Here is a 23755-nt window from a genome sequence, read left to right on the forward strand (position 1 = left end):
ACCTCACAGTGGGGCTAATTTAAAGAGATATGCCATGTTTTTTGCTCTGAAGTTCAAGTTGTTCGTTTTTAGACCATTATTTTACGACAGCCTGTAGGAAGTTAACAGAAGTTAAACCTGTTAGACTGACAGGAGAAGTAAGTTAGCTGCTGATAACATAAACTGTTGCAGGTTTGTTGACACGCTGGATTAAGAAACAGGGGCTCTAAAAGGTGATATATACGTAGTGATCCCTCACACAATTTACAAGATATAATTGCCAAAATGTTTTCTATTTGCTAAATGCCACGGTAATTTTGGAAAGAATGTCAATTATTTCTTAATGTCTTCAAATTCAGAAGTGTGCATCCAGAATGATTACTGTCTCTAACTGGATTGCCTTGTGAAGATGCAGGCTGAAATGTGAAATGTGTCTTGTGTCAAAGTGGGTTGAAAGGCCAGCCAGCAAGGAGGAATTCACTTCTCCAAAACAAACACAAAATAGCCAGATTGCAGTTTGCTAACACAGGAACACAGAACTTTATTTTTGGAGACATATCCTGTGGTCTGATGAACCCAAAGTATAGCTTTCAATCACACATACATTTCAATTGATCTTACTTATCCGACAGTGCATGTACTTCAATTCATTATTCAAGTTAGTTAAAATATATATATATATCTAAGGAAACCCAGCGGATTGCGAATGGGTCTTCCAAATGGCCATTGACCTCAGCATTGGCCATTTGACTTCCTATCAAAGTCGCTTAAGGACAGTAAAGTCAATGTTTTGGCATGCATGCACATTGCATATACCATACATGTGGAAATGGTTGGCATGGCCTAATTATTTACATCACAAATATCAAGCATTTAATCAGGAGTGTGGAAGCTCCTGTGTAACGTTCATGCAATGACATGTCTGCTGCTATCCCCAAAGAAACTAATTAGACCTGCAAATAAAAGGAGCGTTGTTATAGTGCAGCCCTGTGGTTGTGTCAGTAGTTTCACCCTGTAGGGACGTGTTGCCAGGTCTGCAGGCCTCTTCCTGGAAAGCTGATTTTGCTACAGTGCATCATCAGCTAAGATCAGGTGCAGCACTGAAGATGAAAACTTTATAATTGCCTACGATGTCTGCTTTTAGCAAATACACATCCTCAATATACTGTAGCGATTATTGTTGATTTGCGATATGAATACATGAGTGGATAGGGAATTCTGTTGAGCCGGGTTGCATCGTGGCACACCAGCAAGTCGCCATGTACCCAGTAATTACTGCTTAATGACTCAAGTAGCCTAAGTTTTAATCAGGGTCATTTTAACGCCTCATTACAGTGAAATGATTGCATTAAATAACGAGGCCTTCACGTGTAGTGAGCCAGCAGAAATCTTGTGACATCAGATCTGAAGAGATGTCCCATTTAAACTATGAAAACGTTAATAGCCAGGTTTCTTCTTCTTCTTTTTTGCAGCCACAGGGGCCTGAAGAGGACATCAAATGGCAGGGAAGTTCTCCCTCCTCCGTACATGACATTAATGGTTGACACAACTGGCTGTTAATGCCAGCAGCATAGCAAGCACTTCCATGGTTACCTGTATGCAAACTGACTCATTAGGGCCTTTAACTCCTCCTATCGAACATCTCTCTCTTTCTTGTACAGTAAACATGTTTACTTGTACTCTCTAACAATAAGTAAATGGACAACTTCTTTAACTTATATTAAAAAGAGAAAATAGCCAATCCAGTTTTACTCTGTGAATTATTTTCCTTTCTATGTGGAACCATTCAACAGGTTGTTGCAATCTATCTTAAAAAAAAAAAACATTTAAAGACTAAATTGCTTGTTCATATACCTGAGATTACTTGTAGAACCTGTCACTGATTGATCAGAGCTAACATAATTTATTCTGTAAACTGCATGTAAGAGGAATGAATAATGTGCTGTTGTTGTTTTACTATCAAAAAAATGTAAAATGTATAAGCTGGATATACCCAGGCTGCCTCGATAAACCTTCGATAGCTTCTTCAGAGACCTGACTCTTTGTGTGAGTGTGAATAAATAAATAAATCAGAATCATACTGTATTTTCTAATAAGCACTAATATTTTAATCTCATCCACGAATGGATTTCTGAAGCGTTGTTATCCAGCATTTCACATTTACCCCTTCGCCGTGGGGACGTGATGCTGTAACGAAGGGTGGAGGAAGACAGGGCCACAGAGGGACTCGCCCCTGAGCAGTGAGCCGGCGTCGTCTCAAAGTCAAACATGCACTATGTGGCAGCTGAACGCTGGAGATTCTGAGCTGTGAAAGATGAGCTGGATCCTCTCCATCTGGGCGTCCGGGGCCCTGCTGGCTCTCTGTTCGGGACAAAGTGCCGCGGAGGAAGGTAGGCTCTGCATCCGCAGCAAACCAGAACCAAACACAGCAGCGGTCGGTTTTTATGCTTCTCCAATCTGGAGCAAACTTTTAGAAAACTGCAAAACTGCTGAAACACTAAGATCCTTTAAATCAAAGCTAAAAACACACCTGTTTTAGAATAGCTGGGACACTGAGCAATATATTCGATATACATTTTTTTCATGAGGACATTTGATAAAATGTACTTTATTGCTTGTTTCGTAAATGGTTATTGTTTGCTTGGTGTAAAGCACTATGAACTGGCTTGTTGCGGCAATGCGCTACACAGATTAACTTGGCCCAACAAAACTGACAAAAGACATTAGCTCAGTGACTATGAACAGACGCATTAAAGCAAATGTCGTTTCATTGGCAGGAAATAACTTATATCCCTCCGGCTACCACCTGTGTATCCGGAATCAGAGCAGAAATGTGAGTTTCTTGGTAATTCATCCGTTCCCTTACACCGTGACGAGGCCTTGCGGCGGCTGGCTTCTCTGGACGACGTGTACCGTCACCCTTTACAAGATGATGCATCAGATCGAGTATAAGACAGTAAAGGAGCAGGTGACGAGATGCTGCGACGGCTATGAGCAAGTTGGTCGCTACTGTTCCCTGTGTAAGTACTCTCTGGTGAAAATCCAGATTTTGGTTGGAGCTTTAGAGGTGTCTAAGGGCTTTATCTGCTTTTAAAAAGGGTAAATCCTTCTGTCTGTCTGCTGAATCTGATGATGTGGTATCCTGCTCCGTGAGCCGGCTCTGCAGTCAGGCTGCCCTTTCAGTGTGTGGTACTGTGTGCAAGACACCAGATGGGCGAGCAGAAAGTGCAGCGCTACAAATAACTCGCCGCTAATATGCGGCCTGTAACGTGTTATTTTCCTTTGAATGAAGCTGTAAACAGGAGTGATGAGTTTGCCGCCAAGCCAGGATCCTGTCCAACTGCAGATGGACCGTCTCCCAGTTCTGTGGACTGCGAGTTTGATTTGGACTGTCCAGGCTGGCAGAAATGCTGCCAGAGATGTGGCCGGTTTCTCTGCAGCGATCCGACAAGTTAGTGCTCCTCCTGTTGTGCTGTTATTAAAAACGGTAGAGATGGTGGGCTCTGTGTGTTAACGCGACCGGGGTTTTATTAAAATTACGTTTTTTTATTTTCTTCTTTAAAGAGTTTTAGGTTCAAGTGAAGCCACAAGTAGCAGAGATGAGTCTAAGTAATGTCATCTAACAAGACAGCCTAAATAAACTGTTAAAGTATATTGTCGGCAACAATAATCTTTATCTAAATCTTTATCAATAGTGTTATATGGTTTTATAACTGAAGTCATTTTGTTTCCCCAAATTTCCTCTTGAAAAGTCTCACTTTTTCATACTCTGTGAATTAAAGACACGGCTTTAAATATGTCAGCTGGAAAGCTGAGGGAGGAAGGCAAGAAGACAAAACAAAACAGAAACCCAAAGAAGAGCAGAAAGAAATATGGAGAGAAAGGGCAGAAGGACATAAAAAAGGGACCCAAAGAAGAAAGGAAGTAAGAAATAAAAAAGGTAAGGTAACAGTAAAATACGAACGAGAAGAACACAACAAAGGAAGGAAAGAAAGGAACCTTAAACAAAATGAAAAAAGGACACAAAGAAAAAAAAGGAAGAAACGATGAAAAACACAAAGAAGGAAGGGAGGAATAATATAAAGATGGGAAAAGGGAGAGAACTGTATAGACAATAAAATCCAGAAGAACAAATATTTTTACTTTTTTTGCCCGTGTACTGGCAAGGATCTGAAAAAAACAGTAATATTCCATATGTACTTTTCCAGAACCTAATCCTGGCAGAAAATAAACATGATTTTATTAGTTTAAAGCTTTTATTTATCTGAACACAGCCGAGTTGGAAACACCAACTTTAGCAGCAACAACCTTAAACAACTGCCCGCTGTGTGACCCCAGTGGTCTCTGACGTCATTCTGGTGGAAATTCAGCCCACTCTCACTTCAACATGCCTTCAGCTCACTGAGGTTTGTGGGTTAAAGGCTTGACTTGTAGATTACAGATGTCAGCAGTTGCTTCTGCAGGATTGTCTTTATATTCATTAATACATTTTCCCGACCAACACAAATTCGGGAAATTTAAAAAAAAAAATTATTCAGGTTGGCTGAAATTGATCATCTGAACTGTTCTTTTAGGAGCAGAACAGGAAGTGGGGTTTCAAGGAAGCTTCTGGAACACAACAGTGACAGTGAAGATGGATTACCAGCAACTGTTGTCCAAGGAAAATGGGCTTTTGAATCTCACCAGATTATTACAAGCAATGGTAACACGGCTCCTAATTTTATTAAACCATTCCTGCCAGGAATACGAGCGATATATACAGTGTCTTGCAAAAAAAACAAAAAAAAATTCCATTGGATGTATCCAAACTTTGTCACATTACAACCACCATCTTCCAGTGAATGTTGTTAGGATTTTATCTGACCAATGTAAATAAAAAAAATAGCTATTAATTCAGCTGAAATGAAACACCAAGTAAAAATGAATGTTGTGGTATGCACTAAAACATGGACTGGATCCATTTCATATGGTGACTAACATTGTTACCCATTCCTTTAGCATCTGTGGATGGAGTGTGTCTGAAAACAGCAATTCTCAGGAATTGTTGCAGATTCTCAGTTACATTTAAAGATGGACTTTGTGTTTTGCTTTATGTAAAATTTAAATAAAATACAGTAAATTTTGTTCAGAGGGAATGCATACTTTGCAAGGCACTGTAAGGCTAGCCAATCTTTTCCATCTTTTTTAAAGTACGGAACTTTTACAAAAAAATATTTTTTTACAAAAAAGTTGAAACTGTCACTTTCTCGTGACACAGTATGACATCAGACAGATAACCTGTTTAAAGAAATATATAAATAAATCAAGCTCCTCTGCCTTCTAACTGGAAACAACCAATCAGAGCCAGGAGGAGGGTCTTAGCGCCGTCAATCATGCCTGTGTGCCTGCTGCCCACCCATCTCCTCCCCATTAGATTCTTCCTCTCTTATAGTGATAGACATTATATATATACTGTATATATATATATATATATATATATATATATATATATTAAATAAATGTTACTCGCTGCAGCTTTAATACATGAATGATCTTTAAATTGTGATTAATTATATTGGAAATATTTTATCTTCTGATCTATTAATGCATTTTGTTCATTTCTCTTCAAAGATCACCGGCGCTCTGGACTCTGAGGTTTCCATCTTCTATTTGAGCTCTCGGCCTGTCCATCCCTACAGAGTGTCCACATCTCTGCTCATCCGGAGCAACTCGCCTCTATCGCTGCACAGCGCTTCATCGAAGCTGCACCTTCTTCTTAAACACATACCGGAGGTGTCATCTGTAACGGTGCGAGGTGAAGTGACTCGGCGGCACTGATCTCTCTGCAAAGATACTTGAGGCGGCTTCTTTTTCTTTCTTTTTTTCTTTTTCTTTCTTCCTACAGAGAAATGACATTCTCGCCGAGTTTTGAGAATGATTCATGAGGCAGAGAACACGGTGTTCAGGAAAAAATGACTCAGCCGCACCACGGTTTCCTTTCTCCCACCACTTCTGTTTGAGCGACAGTCTTCTGTGGGATGTTTCCTGCAATAGCGGAAAATAACACCAGAACGACTGCGTGCGCAAACACACACACACACACACACAAGCCCACGCACACACGGCACAGGCACACGCAAGCGCGCTCTGATATTAATCATAAATCACATTTGCTGCATTTTCACAAAAAGACATGAAACGGGTCGCCATCGTGCGCTCTAAGATTCTGTTAAAGATAACGACTTTTCTCCTCTGCACGGCTCGTTTTAAATCACCACTTCAGCTTAGTGTAACAACAGACTTTATTTTTAGATGCATCAGCCTTTGAATTAAAGACTCAAGGATGACATATGAAGCCGGCCTAAGTCGAACGTTGCGATTAACTCTGATAACTGCATTCTTTGATTTGTCATTTCGCTTTTTAATTTGATTTGATTTGATTTGTTATTTCGCTATATTTCTGTATTTCTGAGAGCTTTAAACTGCCCCCCTCTCCCCATGGCAGATGTGGATGAGTGTGTGCACCCTGCTCTCCATCGGTGCTCTACTCAGACGCACTGTAGCAACACGCTGGGCTCTTACCAGTGCGTCAGCCAACAAGAATATTTGGATGGTGACCCCGACGACCCTGGAGTGAACTGTACAGGTAGGACTGTGTGGAAATGATATGCAGTAATCATTTATACTGTGAAATGATTTTTTTCAGATTTTGTCACAGGAAGGACAAAATGGATATGGCTCAAAAACCTATCACGATATCATATCATATCATATAATATCAGTCCATATTGATAATTATTAGCTTTTTTTTTGTATTTCAAATATCTGTAATTCTGCGGTCCCGGTCCTGTTTTATCCACAGTTTCCACTCCACCCCGTTGTTTTTTTTTAAAGCAGTCTTGAGGCACAGTGCACAAGTTACTCAACAGGTTGTTGCTAGGTAACCAAATAGTTTAGTGAGTTAGTTGATGTCACCCAACGTGTCTTACTCGCTGTGAGCAGTTGAGCAGCCAAAGCCTTTTCTCTGCCTACATCTCCCAGAATGCTGTGCGGTCCAGTCAATATTCTATAGATTGAGTATTGAATATTCAATCAGATCTATTGATATTGATCACGTCTATTGCAATATATATATTGTTATTGATTTATTGTCCAGCCCTACAACTAAGCCTGTCACGATAAGCAATTAATCAATTAAGCAGTTAATCACAGGATAGATTAAAACAAGCTCAATAATTTTCATTCTGATGGGTAATATTTTTTGTAGGGACATTTTGGTTACAGAGACTTCATAATAATCTAATTTATTTATGGTTTTGGTTGTGTCTGGTTTATATTTCACTTGTTGCATTTTATTTTGGATATTTAAAATGTCTCCCAGCTCCCAGTTCCTGGTCTTTGAGAGAGCAAACTGGCATTATTATACCATTATCAATACATTACTTGGAAAAAAAGTCTCAAAACAGCAATATTATCATGTATCAGGATAATTACTGGGACAATTTATCATCCAGCAAAATGTGTTAATGTGACAGGCCTAATTATAACTACGAATGTTTTGAACAAAAATTGGGCCAAAAACAAGTGGCCAAAAAAAAACCCAACAACATCAAAAAACAAAAATACAATAGATCTGGTCTGCAGCTTGGCACAAGTCATACGGGATACAGCGTTGGTGGAAGAAGGTGCTCTGATCAGATTAGACCAAAGCTTTATGTTTATGCCAACATGCAAAACACCAAATTCACACAGCATCCAAACAGCCAAAATGTAGAACTGGCAGCATTATATATAAATCTAGTAGAGAATCTGTCGAAATATTTGAAGAAGCTCTCTCTTCACAGATGCTCTTCATCCAATCTGCCTGAGCTTGATCTATTTTGTAATGACGAATTTGCAAAAAATATTCTTGCTTCTAGATGTGCAAAGCTGGTCGAGCCATTCCACAAAAGTCTTTCAGCTGGTTGTGTTTCCTCAGGGAAGAGCGAAAACAAGTGGATCCAAGACTTTTTCCATTTTTTTTGTGTTTCCTCCCTGTCGAAACTCGCTATCCTAAAAACGCACAGATTGTTGTGAGTGTATACCTTTGCAGCGTGCTGTACATGCTCAGTCAGGGAAATATGAATATATCTTTTGCAGACTGGAGCAATTTGTTACACCTTCCACAAAGACTTAGTGGAATAATGCTGAAAGATATCAAGTTATACAAGTTTAAAACCTATGTTGCATTTTGGTGCAGTGACATCTGATCGGAGAGGGTTAAACTAGTTTTATTTTACCTGAACTAGTTTTTTTTCCCTCTATAATTAGCTTTCTGTTTTGAAATGACAATATTGTATAAATGTAAAAGGGGACTTTCCAGCATCAAACATAGGAAAGTCCCAAACAGCACTCAAAATATTGCATCAGTTAACATTTTTACTCCAAAGTTTCTGTTTGACACTCATGGCTATTAGGCAGTTTCATTTTCTCCTGGTTTTTAATAAACACTGATAGAGGTAAACTTGTCAGGCTGTAAGTGTGGACTCATTGACAGGAGGCTGGAAGAAGAATCAAATAAAGGAATGTTATTGCAGACTGAATCATAATCAAATCGCGGGTCTGCAACCTGCGGCGTCAGAGCTGCAGTGGGTTTTTGGGCCCACCACAGGGGCTCTTATTTGAAACTGAGCAGAGTTTTTATGTGAATTTTAATGAAAGCAGACGTGTAGCAGTTTTTCTATGTGGTTTGGTTCTATATCTGCATAGAAGCTCCACAACTGATTGCACCTACAATAAGAAATCCAGTTTCTGTTTTATTTATTTATTTATTTATTGCAATGTCAAACTAAAACAAAAAAACTCAACATTGTTTCACTTGGATCTTGAAGTGATGTGATCATAAACAGACAAATAAGGAGTTTTATATGACAGGAACAAGATCTAAACAGCAAATTTAGGCAGGTGCTTTGTGGAATGTGTATTTTAGAAGTCAAATTTTTATTGTTAAAATGGAAGCTCAATTCTGGTTCTTTAACACATTTTATGAGTAATTGAATATTAAGCTAAATTATTTTTTTAAAGGAGAGAAATTAGCAAGAAACGCTGTTTTCACTAAAATGGCTGCTGACCCCTGGTCTAAACAGTCCAACAGAAATCCAGACAGCAGAGCTATAAAATATACAAAGACGTGAGTTGATGTAAACGTGTAAGAAGGAAACTAACTGCCTGCAGCTAATACGCATTGGTAGAACCTGATGACATGCTGTGGAGGCAACTGATTCATTTCAATTAAACGTGTTGGAACAGGAAAACAACTGAAACGTGCAAGCAAGCACCAGAACAGAACCAACACCTGGAAATGCTGTTCTATAGACGGGTAGTAAAGTTAAATACGGAGCAAAGTGGAAACTGGTTTCAAAGTAACAGTTTACAAACGTCCCAAAACATAATCTGCACTTTTTTCAGCCAAAACGACATGCTATGATATGCATAAGGTACATTTATAACTTATATCTCTTTCATAACTCTCTCACATGCAAAGTAATTCGTACCCCATTGCAATTTTTCACCTTTTGTCACACTAGCGTTAATGTATCTCAATAGGATTTCATGTAGTGCATAATCATGACGTAGAAGGGAAATAAATCCAGATATGAATCTAAAAGATGCAGCATTCACTTTTTATATTGTTACGTTATTCTACCCCTAAATACAATCCGTCAAACTTAATAAATGTAATATATTTACTTGGATAAACTTAATTTGATTACTTGTAACAAATGAAATATTTGTCTTTTAAGTTGGATGATCTGTTTTGTCCTGGAAGAAAACCTTTTAGAGGCTTTAAAGGACTATGACTGGGGCACAATATCACCTTCCAGCAGGACGGCCGTCCTAAACATACAAACAGAGCAACAGATTGGCTTAGATGAAAGCATGTTCATGAGTTAGAAGGGCCCAGTCAAAGTCCAGATCTAAATCTAACAGAGAATCTGAGTCAAGACTTTAAAATAACTTTTCGTAAACTGATGGCTATCAGTTCAAAGCTAAGTGGGAAATAATGTCAGTCTGTAGATATTCAGAGCTGGTACACTGAAAATGTTTTTCTTTAAACCAACTTAAAAAGATACTCTAATATGCCACAGCTAATTTTATTCTATTTGCTCGAGCTACAATTCTCATTTGAATAATTGTGAAATCAATTGTAGCAAAACTCATAACATTAGCTGAGTATGTTTTAAAGATGGTTCAAAAAAAATTTTTTTTTTCAGTGTAGAGACCTGCAGCTGTAACAGAAACAAAAGCTGCTTCTATAAAGTATTGACTTTGAAGAGCTGAACACAAATGTACACCATGCTTCTCAGCTTTTAATTTGGAAACCAAATAAAAGTTATCAATGCAGCATTTTGTTCCTCATCAGGAGGATCCAAAAATCCAAAGAAATCCAAGTTAAACTAAAGTTTTTGACAGCATTTTGAAAAAATATGAAAAAGTACAAGGGATATGAATACTTTTGCAAGGTTGTGTATGTAGGGAACAACTATAGACGTATTAAAGAAAGACAAACAAAGAGTAAAAGCTTATCCCTCGCAGTGACAGTAAAACAGAAGCAAAGACTAATGGAAAATACTTCAGTGAGAATCAAATAAAGGCCACAAAAACATATCAACAACATGCATCCTATGCTACAAAAATACATCACAGCATGAGGCAAAGTAAACACAACGAAAATTGTCCAGATTTCTTATACTTTCACCATGACCTCTTCTGTGTTTCTCTGTTGTGAGTCATCTTTGAAACAACAACAACAAAAAATAAATGCACGAAGGCACATCAATGCCCACGCAAGGTTTTCTTCAGAAGCTTTGATTCAACGTGCTCTTTTTATTTTTTGCTCCCAGGCTGCACAGGGGTGGGGACCACCGCCATGCCCCCAGTGGTGAACACAACCTTTTCCTGGACGCTCATCAGCACACGGGACCCTTCAGGCGATGGCTCCGTCCCGCTCGGAACCGGTGGGACTGCAGCTCTGACTAACACAAGTCCCGTCACTTATAATTTGTCACACGCCTCACTGGGGAGAAGCTCAGCGCCGGCTACCAGCATGAGCCAGGCTGCTGCCTCAGCTCTACCAGCGGCTCCATGTCGTAAGAAATCCTGACCTTTCGTCCCAAGTTGCTTCAGAAAACTAGAACCTAAAAGAAAAGTTAGCATCTGCTGTTCCAAATAGAAAAAACAAAATTGCAGATTTTGCTGGAAGATTGCATGCAGAATACTCCTCAGATGCCAAATAATCTAGGCAGTTACTGAATTACGCCTAATTTTTGTTCATTAGTTACATTTCTGAGTTTGGTGAGGTTGCAATAAATGAGACCTTATGTTTCTAAAACTATCCATACCAGCGTCAGGGTAATCTATGGAATAACTTTTCACAATCACTACCAAACTGAAACCAACCCCACCAATGAAAATAAAATTATTTGGTGTCTTTAAATTATTTAAAGTACATTGTTATATATTGCTGTTTACAAAAAGAATGCCCTGTCACAGCAAAATGTTGTGGTAGGAGAGTCATGATGAGTGGTTATGTGGAATTGGGGCTTTTGTTAATTTGGACAAAAATAATAATAAAAGTCAGTTTTGACCCAAACCTTCATGTGTGGAATAGAGAGCTGAAGATACAGATCAGGGACAAATTTTTTTTAGTCATGTTGAGGCCAAATATGCATCTAAATCAACAAAGGAATAATTATTCATAAGTTTTTATGTAGCTGAGCCAGAGTTCAAAACTGAATTTGACAGAAACGTTTATCTGAGGAGGGCTGTCTGGGTTTGTGTTTTTAAAAAAAATCATTTTCCTTGTTCATCTATGTTCTAAATGTCTTGCCATATTCAGTAAACTTTGTGTTCATTATTGTTAGAAAAGTGCCTCTTAGTTTATTCTTTTGTGCTTTTGGATTTTGGATTAGATTAGTGTTTTCCTCTTAGTTTGTGGTTCCTTTTTAATGTAGTTCAGTTTCTTTTGTGTTAGTTCCCCTCCCTCAGTTTCCCTGCTTTCTCCCTTTCACTGCTGTTAGTTCCTTTGTCATTTCTCACCTGTGCCTCAATATTTAACCTCCCATTTATTTTTTGTGTTGTTGTTCTTGGCTGGATTCTCTGGTTCTCATTCTCTGACTCTGTGTCCTGTTCCCATCATTCTAGTATTGTCTGTTTTTTTTTTTTTGAACCAAAAGACCATGACAGACAAGAGACGTCCATGTAATCTGGTATATTTGGAAGTCATTTTGATGGTAGAGTGGCCAAATAATATCAAGTCAAGATGTGCCATGCTTATCAGCTCTTGCCAAAGAAGACCAAATGCTGAAACTGAATCAAAAGGTGCTCCAGCAAATTAGTTTCAGGGTGTGCAGACATATGCAACCCGATGGCTACACGTTTTTTATCATTACTATTTTCTTCATTTGTAGAGATTTGCTTTTAATCTGAATTGTTCACCATAAATATCACATGTTGATGTCACAAAATGTTTGCATTCTACTACGAAGTTTCTGCATATTAATCATTAGTCATCTTAGAAATGGCAGATTGCGTACAGACGCAAGTAAGTCATACAGGCTTAATAAGTAAATCGAGTTTCGATTGGCTTGCTTCATACCACCATTTGAAAAAAATTCTGACACGTTTCAACTCCACAGCTCACATAACACTGGTAAAAAGAAGGACTTTACTATTTTAAAATGGCTTCCAATAAGTAACAACCACAGTGAACGAGAGAACGTGTTAGCCTATAACTGGGTATAAGTTATGCAAGCTGAGATATGCAGTGGGGCTTCTTTTTTTTTTTGGAAAAAAAAGGGGGGAAAAAACACCTAAAAATCCTACACAATCACAACACAGCTTTGTGGTTAATTTGAAGACAGAAAGACAAGAGACCTCTAAGGCCAACTGGTTCAGCCAGTACATCTGGTTACCAGCGGTTACAGTGAAGAAGACATTTCTTTTTAGCTGGTGACACTATCTAGGGGTTGTGAGAATGTGGTTTAGAGGTTTTAATTCTAGGCCTATTGACAGATCTATTATCACCCTGACAGGTACGACAGCACTTCATGTCACACTACTGCGTGTATGCCTTATGTTTCAATGGCATATGAAGATATGTAACTAAGTAATGCTCCGTCTTTGTATTTCCACGTATTGCATGGCTGCAAAATTTTAACCCAGCAAATGTCCTGGGTAATAATGTTACTTCATGTTATGCGATGCTAAGTGAATGCCCTGTCTGCACTTATGAAGGTTCACTCACCTCAGCATTCTAAATGCTTGGAACTTCTGAGATGGAGTGAATTTGGACTTATTTTCTGCATACTTCTGCCTGTTTATTTGAGTGTTTATAAGCTTTTCTAAAATGTGTTTAGCTCATTGAACTTGCACGGATGATTATTGTGGCGTCACAGTTGAAGTATCTGTATCTTTACATAGCAGCACAATGTAAATTTCACATAATTTATCCCAATATACATGACCCATGCAAAAATGTAGCTGCGTTAAAAGCAGCACACATACAACATAGAAATTATGTTTATTAAAAAAATAATTTTTTATGGCTATGCCTTCACAAAAGAAGCCTTTGGATACATCAACATGAGTGGGAACATAAGTAACAATGTCACAGCAGGTTTACTCTTTATAGATGACTAAAGTAAGTTTTTACATCAGCTACAATAGTCTTTAGCCCTAATCATATGTCCAATGGAGTTTAGTGTAATCTTATGCCAACATTATTGCTAGTGTTCTTCCCCTTTGTTGACAATGATATACCAAAACATTTTGATGGAAAAGGACACAGGAACGCAAATCACTAATCAGATGAAACGAGGAACAGCTGTGGCAGGGAGAAAGGAGTAAATCTGAGGGAAAGAGACTAAATGGGACGCTGAAATAAGTCTCAAAAGAAACTACAAACATAGTTATTATTGGCAATAATAACTGAATCTGGTGATACCTTTTGAATAAACCCATGACTGGAGAGGAACACATAAGAACAACCAAAACATAAACACCAATTTGTCATAACGCTATTTCAAAAGTGCAGTACTGATAATTACTGTATATGAGAAACCAACATCTGGAAATGATATCAACGCAAATAGTGTTGGATTTATTATTCTGACATTGAATGAAATAAATATACTCAAGTGCTTAACTTAGACTGTAAAAACGTGTACAAACCTGTGATGCTATGCAAAAGCAAAAGCAAAAGTAACTACAGACGTTTATTTTAACAATGTGTCATGACAAATTACACTACTCTCTTTCATTAAACACCCTACCAGGACCTCCTAGAATCAGTGGCTTATGGTCTGCTAATGTCACTGGAACGTCCATGTCTGTCCAGTGGTCAACCCAGGTTCAAAGCAACCAGACTTTCTGGATCACTCTGAGCAAGACATCAGAGGTCACTGAGCGCTGGGAAACCAACAGGACTATGATAGAGCTGAATGGACTTCAGCCTGGGGTGCTCTACAATGTCACTGTGACACCTTGTGCTTGTGGAGGGCAAGGATCTGCTCTTCACATGATGGTCAAAACAGGTAAGAATGAAATATTGCAGCGCTTTAGTACAAAGTCATTTTTGCTCACTGAAACCCACTGGAGACTTCGGTCCATTCATTCAAAGTAATAATTGTCGTCATGGGATCAAGTGTTAAATTGTTATTATTGTGTGAATATAAGTAGCAGCATGAAACTTTATGAATAGCTCAACCTATCACAATGTTCTTTTTGAGAAAATTGAGTACGTCACTAGTTCGCCTTCATGTCTTACATAAAGTTTGGATGGGTTTTAACCTGAAGGCCTGGGGTTAGATGGTTTATGTTGCCAAACAAGGTTTTTCTTTGCAGATGCTCAGACTCTTGATGCAACAACACGACTCACAAACATCAAGTTCAACCAAGACCTGAGAAACAGCAGCAGCCAGGCCTACAAAAACCTCACAGAGACTTTTACACAGGAGGTAGGTGTGTTAACAGAAGAATGCCATGACAAAATGCCATCTTCGAATATGAGTATGCAGTATATCCCTTATCAGATTTGCACATTACAAATGTGGACAAAACTTTTCTGTTATTATGCTTAAGTCGCTCAGCTTGTTGTGTACAGCTATGGTCCTTGGTTGTCTTTGAAGGTGTTCATTTTTGGAGCAGGTTACTGGAGGCAAAGAACATTTCAGACCTGTTGATTATTAAGATCTTGGGTTTTACAAACCAAACCCACATCTTATTTCTTGTTGCTACAACACAGGCCAGGTATGCATAAACATGATCACTGTTCACTTACTTATTATGAGGCCTTTGGCTCAATGAAAGTTCTCATGAATTGAATATTTGTCTCATTTTGCCCCTTTGTGATCTCACCAGCGCAATCACAACAAATAAAGGTGTTTTTCTGGCAAAGCTGCTGGTTGGTTGCCAGCCACTGAGCTCAGTATATTATTCATTTGCTCAATTAAGCATTCTTGTTTGAGATTTTGCTCTCTAAAAGGGAACCTACGATGAAAAGTACACACTGTGAAGCATCATCTTTGAAATGCAAACCTTTTACCAACAGATCTACAAGTCTCTGCCTCCAGAGATCAAAGCTATGGTGGATTCAGGTCAGGTGAGGATCGAGATCCAAAGCTTTCACCTGGGTAGCGTGGTGGTGGACTTCTCCATAATCTTCAACCCAAGTCCAGGACAAGCCGTGGGTAATGTGTCCTCAGCGCTGGTGCAGTCCCTGATGAACAGCTCCAGATTCACTGTGGATGGAAACAGCACAAGCATCAATGGTATATCTTACTACAAATGGATGTTTGAAATCCTTTATTTCCATTAATTATGGTGATTTTGCCCTTAGTCGATGAAAATATGTCATTTGAAATTTGAATATTAGATCAGACCAATAGAAATGTACGTATGTGAGCTTAATGAAAGGTTAAAGGTGATTTTCAATAGCTATTTTTAGTCTCACTTGAACGCATATTCTAATTTATTGAATATGACTGTAGTTGGACTAACATTTGGGAGGAACAGAAGTTAGGGTCAGCATGAGATAGAGAACATGAGATGTGGAAACCCGCTATGAGAGCAACCAAAAGAGCAAGAGGAAACTATTTTAGTACATATAAAGCATGCACATTAGATCAACAGCATCTTCTTATCTCCCACAACTAGATATTTATTTTAATTCATGTACAATTTGATTGATGGACAAAAGGTGATACTTTATGAGTCTACAGTGTCGTCTGCATAAAAATGACAGGTCATGAGTGACTCTTTTTTTCCAACAGATTTTGACGAATGCGCCTCAGGAGAAAATGATTGCTCTCGGTGGGCTATATGCACAAACACATGGGCCTCCTACACTTGCATCTGCCTTGATGGATTTATAGACAACAACCCAGAAAGACCTGGACGCAAATGTCAAGGTAGAGCATTAGTGGGAAAGTTAACGCATATTGTTTACTGATATTCATGTGGATATCTTTATTTTTCCTCATGAATGCATCATGTCCCGTGCAGCGAATGGTACCGTGGACACAATATCAGCACCAGAAGTTTCTACAATAAGTCCTACTCCACCTGTCCCAACTTTTGCTCAAGCTACCAACAGCTCTAAAACTACTAATCCTGTATTGGCAACCAGTGCAAATGATCCTCCCTTTAGATTTGCCATCCCTACAGCTACAGCTAATAATAATAATATCCCACCAACTACCGCTACTTCAGCAACACTCTACATTGCCCCTGTAATTACCAGTACTACTCAAACAAGCAATAACTCACCAACACTGGTCATTAATGTTCCGACAAGCCACTCTGCAGCTCTGACCAACACCTTAAGAACTACTTCCATCCCAATGATCCTTTCTACTAATCTGATAACGACTGCTGCTCCCAGAACAACAACCATTACTGATTCTGAGATCAATACTACACACTCAACAACTTCTTCTAGCCAAGTAGTGTCTTCTGTCGTCCCAACAACAACCACTACCCCGAGCATCACTTCTACAACCCCATCTTCTGCTCTAAGATCAGCCACTGATTCCTCTTTGTCAGGAGCCCTTTCAGTCCACTGCAGAGTGGCTGCCATTACTGTCACTCTTGCAAAAGCTTTTCTGGTGAGTGCAAAAATCCCAGAGGGTGCTCTGTACTTGGGCATGCCGGAGTGTGGAGTCAATGGAGGCAATGCCTCCCACGTTCAGATGACTGTGGCGTGGAACGAGTGTGACACCAGGCTTGTGCATGTAAGTCTCAGTACCTGAACACTTGGTTGGTGATGGTCATTTTCATCATTCTCGTAAACCAGAATGCACGAACTCCAAGGGCGACCCTTCTGTTGTCTTTCATTTTCTTTCCAGAATGAAACTATGTACACAGCATCTGTGAAGTTGTTCAACGGCATGGATCCGTACACAGCCAAAAGTGGCGCAGTAGAGGTTCCAAGAATCAGGCTGGAAGTCCCCATCATGTGTTCCTACATGACGAGCATGTTGATTTCTGCAGACTTTGGCTCCATGGGGTATGATTAATCTTAAAGTCATGGTTGCTCTACTAAAACTACCCAGAGTTTTTTGTCATTTCATTGTAAAGTGTCAATAAAATGAGCCAACATTTCTTAACAGATTAGGAGGAAAACAGTGACTCATGGAATAATTTAGATTAAATATATAAAATAACATCTTGTACCATCAATGAGATTGTTACATTGCTGATGATGTTCAGCGACCTCTTGTGAAGGAGCTCTGAAACATACCCTGGAGAGAGAGTAGTAGGGACACTCCAATAATCCAGTTAGCTGTCCTCACTGTCTTCTATGTGGTACTAGCTTCCAAGCTAACTAAAAATCACAGATATGGCAAAAGTCTCTGTTCTCTCAATAACAACAGAGACATAATAGATATATGGTATCTATTACCACAACTGGAGGCATCTATTACACCACTGGCGTAATAAATAGTAATACATAGCAAGTCTTTTTAGTCTAAGAGACAACTTCACTGCTTGTTGACATGAAATATATGCATTCATATTCATAAATGAGAATTTTAAGATGTTTATTTGAATAACTAATTTCACAAAGTGAAACAGATTAATTCCACACATGATGTTTTCAAGCATTTATTTCTGTTGATCATATTTTTCTGCTTACAGCTAATGGAAACACAACATTTAAAATTAGAATATTACATCTGACCAATAATGTAATACGGTGACGTGGGCTTAATGAAAAGTATATTTAATATCTGCTTACATTTGATTTTCACAGGATACTTTAAATCTGACAAACAAGCCTCATCAGAACACATTCTGATTTATTGAATGACTGTTTATATAAAAGTACACACTTTTATATAAACAGTATAAAATATAATATAATAAAATAATATATTTTATTTGAACAGTTTTATAAACTGTAATTTAATTTTATATACACACTGTTGCCAAAGCACTACTTGAAAGAATTAAAAAGATGTTTATTATGAAAAAAAAAAAACACTGCTTCTTAACTGATTCTTGCCTGAAAGTCTCAACCATGAAAGGTTGTAGACTGTGAGATTTATGTTGTCTGGGTCTGTAGGTCATGTTCAACAATATTGCCAACAGCGCCCTCTTGAGGTTCAATGTCTTATTTGAAAATTTGCTCAAAAGTGGCTAATGGCTTTTAATTTAATTGCAAAAAAAGTGTGTTTTTTTGTTTAGTTTTTTACAAATAGAAAACAAATAAATTTCTCACTACTCAGATAGTAGAGGAGTGTGGGTTAAACTTATTCCTCCCGTTTCAGATTTTGTGTTCAACTTAGCTTCTTAGCTCACTCATTTAAATATGTGCAAACTTATTTTATTTCTCTTTTGACAAACAAAAGCATCAAATCATCTCTCAAAGTGTTAAACTTTTGCAAATAACTGCACTGCTTGCAATAAGAAGTGAAATCATTCCAGCTGCGTTTCTCCCATTTGTCTCCAGGTATAACATCATCAAAGACGTGATCACGGGTCTGGGATCGTTCCAGGTGGCGGTGCAGCTGATGAACGGTACCGCGCCTTTGCCCCACAACTACAGCCTGTCCCCAGGGCAGGCCGTGGTGATGGAGGCCAGCCTGAACAGCACCTTGGATCAAATGAAAGTGGTCATCAACAAATGCTGGACCACTCCCACCCAGAACCCGGCCGACCCCAACAGCTACACCTTCCTGGAGAACAGGTGTGCTGCTGCACAATCACTGCTCCATCCCCATGTTGGAGAACATCTACTCTTTCCCTCTCTAAGTACTAATGCTACCTTTATTTACCTCCATTATTACAGCTTATGTTCTATATCAGGGGTGTCAAACTCCAGTCCTGGGGGGCCACTGCCCTGCAACTTTTAGATGTGCCTCTGCTGCACCACACCTGAACAGAATAATTAGGTCATTAGCAAGGCTCTGGAGAACTGATCTAGACAAGGAGGAGGTGATTAAGCCATTTCTTTCCTGTGTTTTGTACCTGTGCCATATCTAAAAACTGCAGGACAGTGGCCCTTGAGGACTGGAGTTCTATATAATATGACATTTTATCCAAATACCTAAGTTAGATTTGACTTAAGTGTTTGGTTATTTTATCCAAAAGCAAATCAGTGTTTTTAAAACTCTAATAAACTGCCAAAAGCAACTATTAGGCAAACTCCTACTTGTTGCATGTCCACAAGGTTGTGTTTTTAAATTGCTTAATGTATGGGGCAGTTCCATTATATCCATTTTACCCCATTGACAGTAAAAAAAATAAAATAAAAGGTCTCAATTCCAGGAATCCCTTTGATATTAAATGTAAAATTAACAAAATGTTGGCATTTGCAGCTGAAAACTGTCCATCGCACACACGATGGCAGTTCTAGTTTTAATTGCACACTGGGCGAGACTATTTTTCTGCCACCTCACACACAACCAAGCACACTGCAAAGAGAGAAAAATTTAAAAATCATTAAAGAACTAATGTTTTAAAACATGTTCTTATTTTATGAAGAGGCTTTCATAAGCCTAAAACTTGCCTTTTCCCAGAATCACTGATCAGTGGCTCGCTCACCATTTACCCAGGGACTAGGTGTGTAAATGAGCAACAGAAAACCGGGTTACAATCGACAACCTAATTTTTAATGAGTGTTCATGTTGCAATGTAACTAAACCATATAGTCCAGATCAAATATCCAGGTGAAAATAATTCCTGTGAAGCCAAGTCACAGGAAGTTTATGGATCTCTCTTTGCTCCGCGTCTCCACAGCTGTCCTCTGAACGTTTTCACCAAAGTGTTGATGAACGGCAACTCCACCACCTCCCGGGTGTCAGTGCAGATCTTCTCCTTTGTTAACCTGAACGTGATCTACCTGCACTGCAAGGTCCAGATCTGCGTCCAGGTTGGATCCAATACTTGCGTTCCAGTGAGTGCCGCCTACTGATTTACTTTCATAAGATACAGGCCCAACATAAAACTAATCACCGCTGGCTTGGACGGAAGCATGCCATGAAGCAGAATATGGGGTATTCGAAGAGCAATTAAAATTTCAGTCCGTGTCCAGAACCCTACGTTCAAATAATCAGCTATTACTGACAGTTCCTCGGACCCGACTTAAGAGGAAAGGAGATCGGGCTTTTTCTGTTGTTGCTCCTCTTCTATGGAACAATCTACCTTTCCAAATTAGATCTGCCCACAGCGTGGATCATTTTAAATAGCTTCTTAAAACTCATTTTTATTCCTTGGCATTTAATTGAACTAGTGTTTTTGATACTCTGTTTTTATTCATTTGTGTTATTGTCATTCTTGTGCAGCACTTTGGTGCAGTTTTATGCCTTTTTTTTAAAGTGCTATATAAATAAATTTGACATCGACATTGACACACCATAACCTCATGCTTTCTTGTAGGACTGTTTTCAAAGAACAGCTCGGACTGAAAACACGATTGGAACAAGTGTTGGATCATCTGGGCCTATACTTAGATTAACTGAAGGTGAATGCTTTTTTTATGGTCTATTCAATAAAACACTGCAAGCTATGTTGGTACGTTAAACAGCCACCATATATTGTTACCTCTGATACAGCTGCACAGAAAAGCTTAAAATAAATGTATCTTTTCTGCCTGTAGAACAATGCACTTGTAGTTTAACATGCTTAGAGTAAATCTTTGAATTTTTCAGTGTGAAATCATGCTGCTAGTTCCCTTTTCTACAGCGACGTATTGGGCCCATAACAGAAAGAAAAAGGTAGTAAATATTTGCCACAAAACTCTGGATTTTTAAAATTAATCTCAAACATTTTCTAGAAGAAAAAAACTGGAACATTTCTGAGCACCTAAAGTCAAAAGACTGTGAGGAAAAAAAAACAACTGGAAATTTCTGAGTTTTAAAAGTAAAAAAAAGACTTTTGAAACAGAAATTTTTACATTTTTGTACTGGAAAACTTCTGAAATGAATCTAAAAGGTTTTTTGGCGAAAATTATTCCTTTTTTTTATCTATGATGTGCCCTAAAACGCCGGTGTACCTTTCATTGAATCGTGTCGATGTAAACATTATTTCAGAGTCCCTGGAGGAGAAGCTCAACACCATCCACATAGTCGGCCTCTCCTGTCTTGGAGTCGGTGTGTGTCTCTGCTTCATTGTGGGATTCGTCTGCCTGTTTTACTGTCAAAGGAACCGCATCGGACACTACAACTTCAACGTCAAACCCAAAGAGGAAAACTTCACCTACCTTGTTTTTAACACTTAGCATGGGAGTCCAGCTCCGGTCCTCTCGGTTTTAGTTCCACAGAATCCCGCTAATTAATCATCATTAGCTTCAGGTGTGTTGAGCCAGTATAATAGCTAAAACATGCAGGATACCGACGCTTGTAAACTGACTTTGAACGCCACTGGAGCAGCAGCAGAAACACACGCGTAGCAATTACAGAAACCTGCCACTAGGGGTCAGTGTTGGTATTTATGTCTGAGCTCACTTTGCATTTGAACCTATTTTTGGTCACCTTCACCGGACTAAATATATTCAAGCAAGGAAAAGAAACTATGTTTGAAATATTAAATATTTAAAAATAGTAACTGTGATTGAATTTGAAAATATTTAGCCTATGACTTTATGAAAGTTAACATTTGTCCTAAACAGGTTTGGAATCATGATAGGACGACTGAAAAATTATCGACGTAGAAAATATAACGCTACATGCCTGTCAATTAAATATGAGCGCTTCGAATTAAATTATATTCTTTACACAAACTGCTGCATTCATATTCAACCATGCTAACGACCTAAAAAGAAACTTGCAAAAATGCTAATATTAACCTATGCTTCTCGAGGTGCTTCAATAAAATCAAATCATTCTCCACGTCCGATTAATTGGTCATGGGTGAACTTTGTAGTTCCTACTTCTCGGTTAATCGGATCAGTTGCTGAGCAGAGATGTCAAGCAGAGATTATGAGGAAGATCCAGCGTCTCTCCAGGCACACTTCCCATAATCCCTCACTGTTGAATGCCAGGTCATAAATGCGGCTCCTGGATCGACGGTTGAGGGGGTGAGTACTAAATAATAGAGTCTTTCTCCATGAAGGGGAGGCCCCTGGAGAAAGACTTGTTTTTTAACCATCTGGAGGGCTCCAAATGCCCCACCTCCACATTAACCCATTCAGCCTTCCTCTCAAAAACCTGGCAACCAATCTCCATGGCAACAACTCAGAACACGGAAAGAGGGAGACGGCCTTAACCAGTAGATGGAGGCTGAAGAGCAGGGAATGAGTGCAGAAAATTGGCAGAAATGTGCCTTTATTGCTGCAGATTCCCTTATCTTTCTTCATGTCCGTGGCTTGGATATGCTGCAGGGATTTTTGAAAACAGCAAATATTTAATAATTTAATCATTTATAATCCTCGCACACTGAAGAGGACAATCAGGAATCCCCATGTGGAAGACGGAAAACAGCTGTCCTGGGTGAATTTGCTGCGTTTCTCCGTGCGGCCCTTGGGAACAGCAGGGCGCGATGAAGGAACAACGCTAATTCTGAATGTAGTGAAAGGCAGCTTGCTCTGTAAGAGCTGCAACATGACCCACTTCCACACTCTTCTTCCTGTTTTCCTGCCTCCCCGCCTCCAGTCTGCCTCTATACATCCAGTTCCAGGAGGCTCAGAGACACATTCATCAGGTTTTTATTGAGCCTGGCTGTATTTGCGCCTGCATGGGGATTTTCTCTCATACAGGCCATTACTTTTTAAACATCCCCTCTGTGATTTTATTCACCTGCTGAACCACAGATCTGCAGGGACTTAAAGCTACAGACCAGACTTTTTTCCTCTACAACCCGCCTGACACTTTAGAAAGATTTTTCCACCTATACAACATATTCCATTAACATTTTTTTATGTTTTATTTGCTGTTCCTATCAAGATAAAATCTATCCTATTAAAAATAAGCTTCCATGGGCACATATGTCTGGTGACACCACAAATAATTGTTCTTGATGTTTTTTGCCCTTTATTTACACTTCTAATCAATCTCATGCTTCACAGCTGTTTATTACTATACTGTAACAGTGAAAGTTGTTTTTCTACTCAAAACCCATCAAAAGGCAAAGAGATTTGCAATCAGCCAAATCATACCAATTAGCGCCACCATGCCTCTACTCGCAGTACAGTCTATACTTCACCTTGATTCCAGTTAAAACCAGAGAGGAGTAATAAAATCTCCCATGGACTGGGAGTCAGAAAGACAGAAATGCTTCAGGTGAGCTAAAGCAGTATAGGTAACCTAAAGTAGCATGG

The 23755-nt window shown here is 38.9% G+C and overlaps 1 protein-coding gene across 3 annotated transcripts; it reads left to right on the plus strand.

Annotated features, from left to right (window-relative positions):
• The first annotated feature begins 106 nt into the window (after window positions 1-106).
• Window positions 107-22335, plus strand: umodl1 (uromodulin-like 1). Of its 3 annotated transcripts, XM_032577207.1 has the most exons (19): window positions 107-212; window positions 1452-2025; window positions 2130-2369; window positions 2757-2999; window positions 3272-3430; window positions 4554-4681; window positions 5590-5773; window positions 6464-6604; window positions 10842-11087; window positions 14274-14531; window positions 14842-14954; window positions 15548-15767; window positions 16269-16406; window positions 16501-17228; window positions 17343-17503; window positions 18950-19186; window positions 20239-20395; window positions 20878-20962; window positions 21531-21718. In XM_032577207.1, exons 3-19 carry the CDS (start codon window positions 2294-2296, stop codon window positions 21716-21718), a joined length of 3462 nt encoding a protein of 1153 aa, XP_032433098.1. In that variant the 5' UTR covers window positions 107-212; window positions 1452-2025; window positions 2130-2293. The 3 variants fall into 3 exon arrangements, with proteins under 3 accessions (XP_032433098.1, XP_032433097.1, XP_032433099.1); XM_032577206.1 differs by having other exon boundaries at window positions 1452-2369; XM_032577208.1 differs by lacking the exons at window positions 107-212; window positions 1452-2025 and having other exon boundaries at window positions 2294-2369; window positions 21531-22335.
• Window positions 22336-23755: the final 1420 nt, after the last annotated feature.

This window comes from Xiphophorus hellerii, chromosome 11 (assembly GCF_003331165.1).
Source record: "Xiphophorus hellerii strain 12219 chromosome 11, Xiphophorus_hellerii-4.1, whole genome shotgun sequence".
In the NCBI taxonomy this organism is placed as follows: domain Eukaryota; kingdom Metazoa; phylum Chordata; class Actinopteri; order Cyprinodontiformes; family Poeciliidae; genus Xiphophorus; species Xiphophorus hellerii.

What these genes read in the sequence shown, in the direction of transcription:
- umodl1 (XM_032577206.1), top strand. Translation starts at nt 2,294, where the DNA reads ATGAGCTGGATCCTCTCCATCTGGGCGTCCGGGGCCCTGCTGGCTCTC. An exon ending in ACCTGGACGCAAATGTCAAG is followed by an intron (nt 16,407 to 16,500) that starts GTAGAGCATTAG and finishes TGTCCCGTGCAG; the next exon opens with CGAATGGTACCGTGGACACA. An exon ending in TACACCTTCCTGGAGAACAG is followed by an intron (nt 19,187 to 20,238) that starts GTGTGCTGCTGC and finishes GCGTCTCCACAG; the next exon opens with CTGTCCTCTGAACGTTTTCA.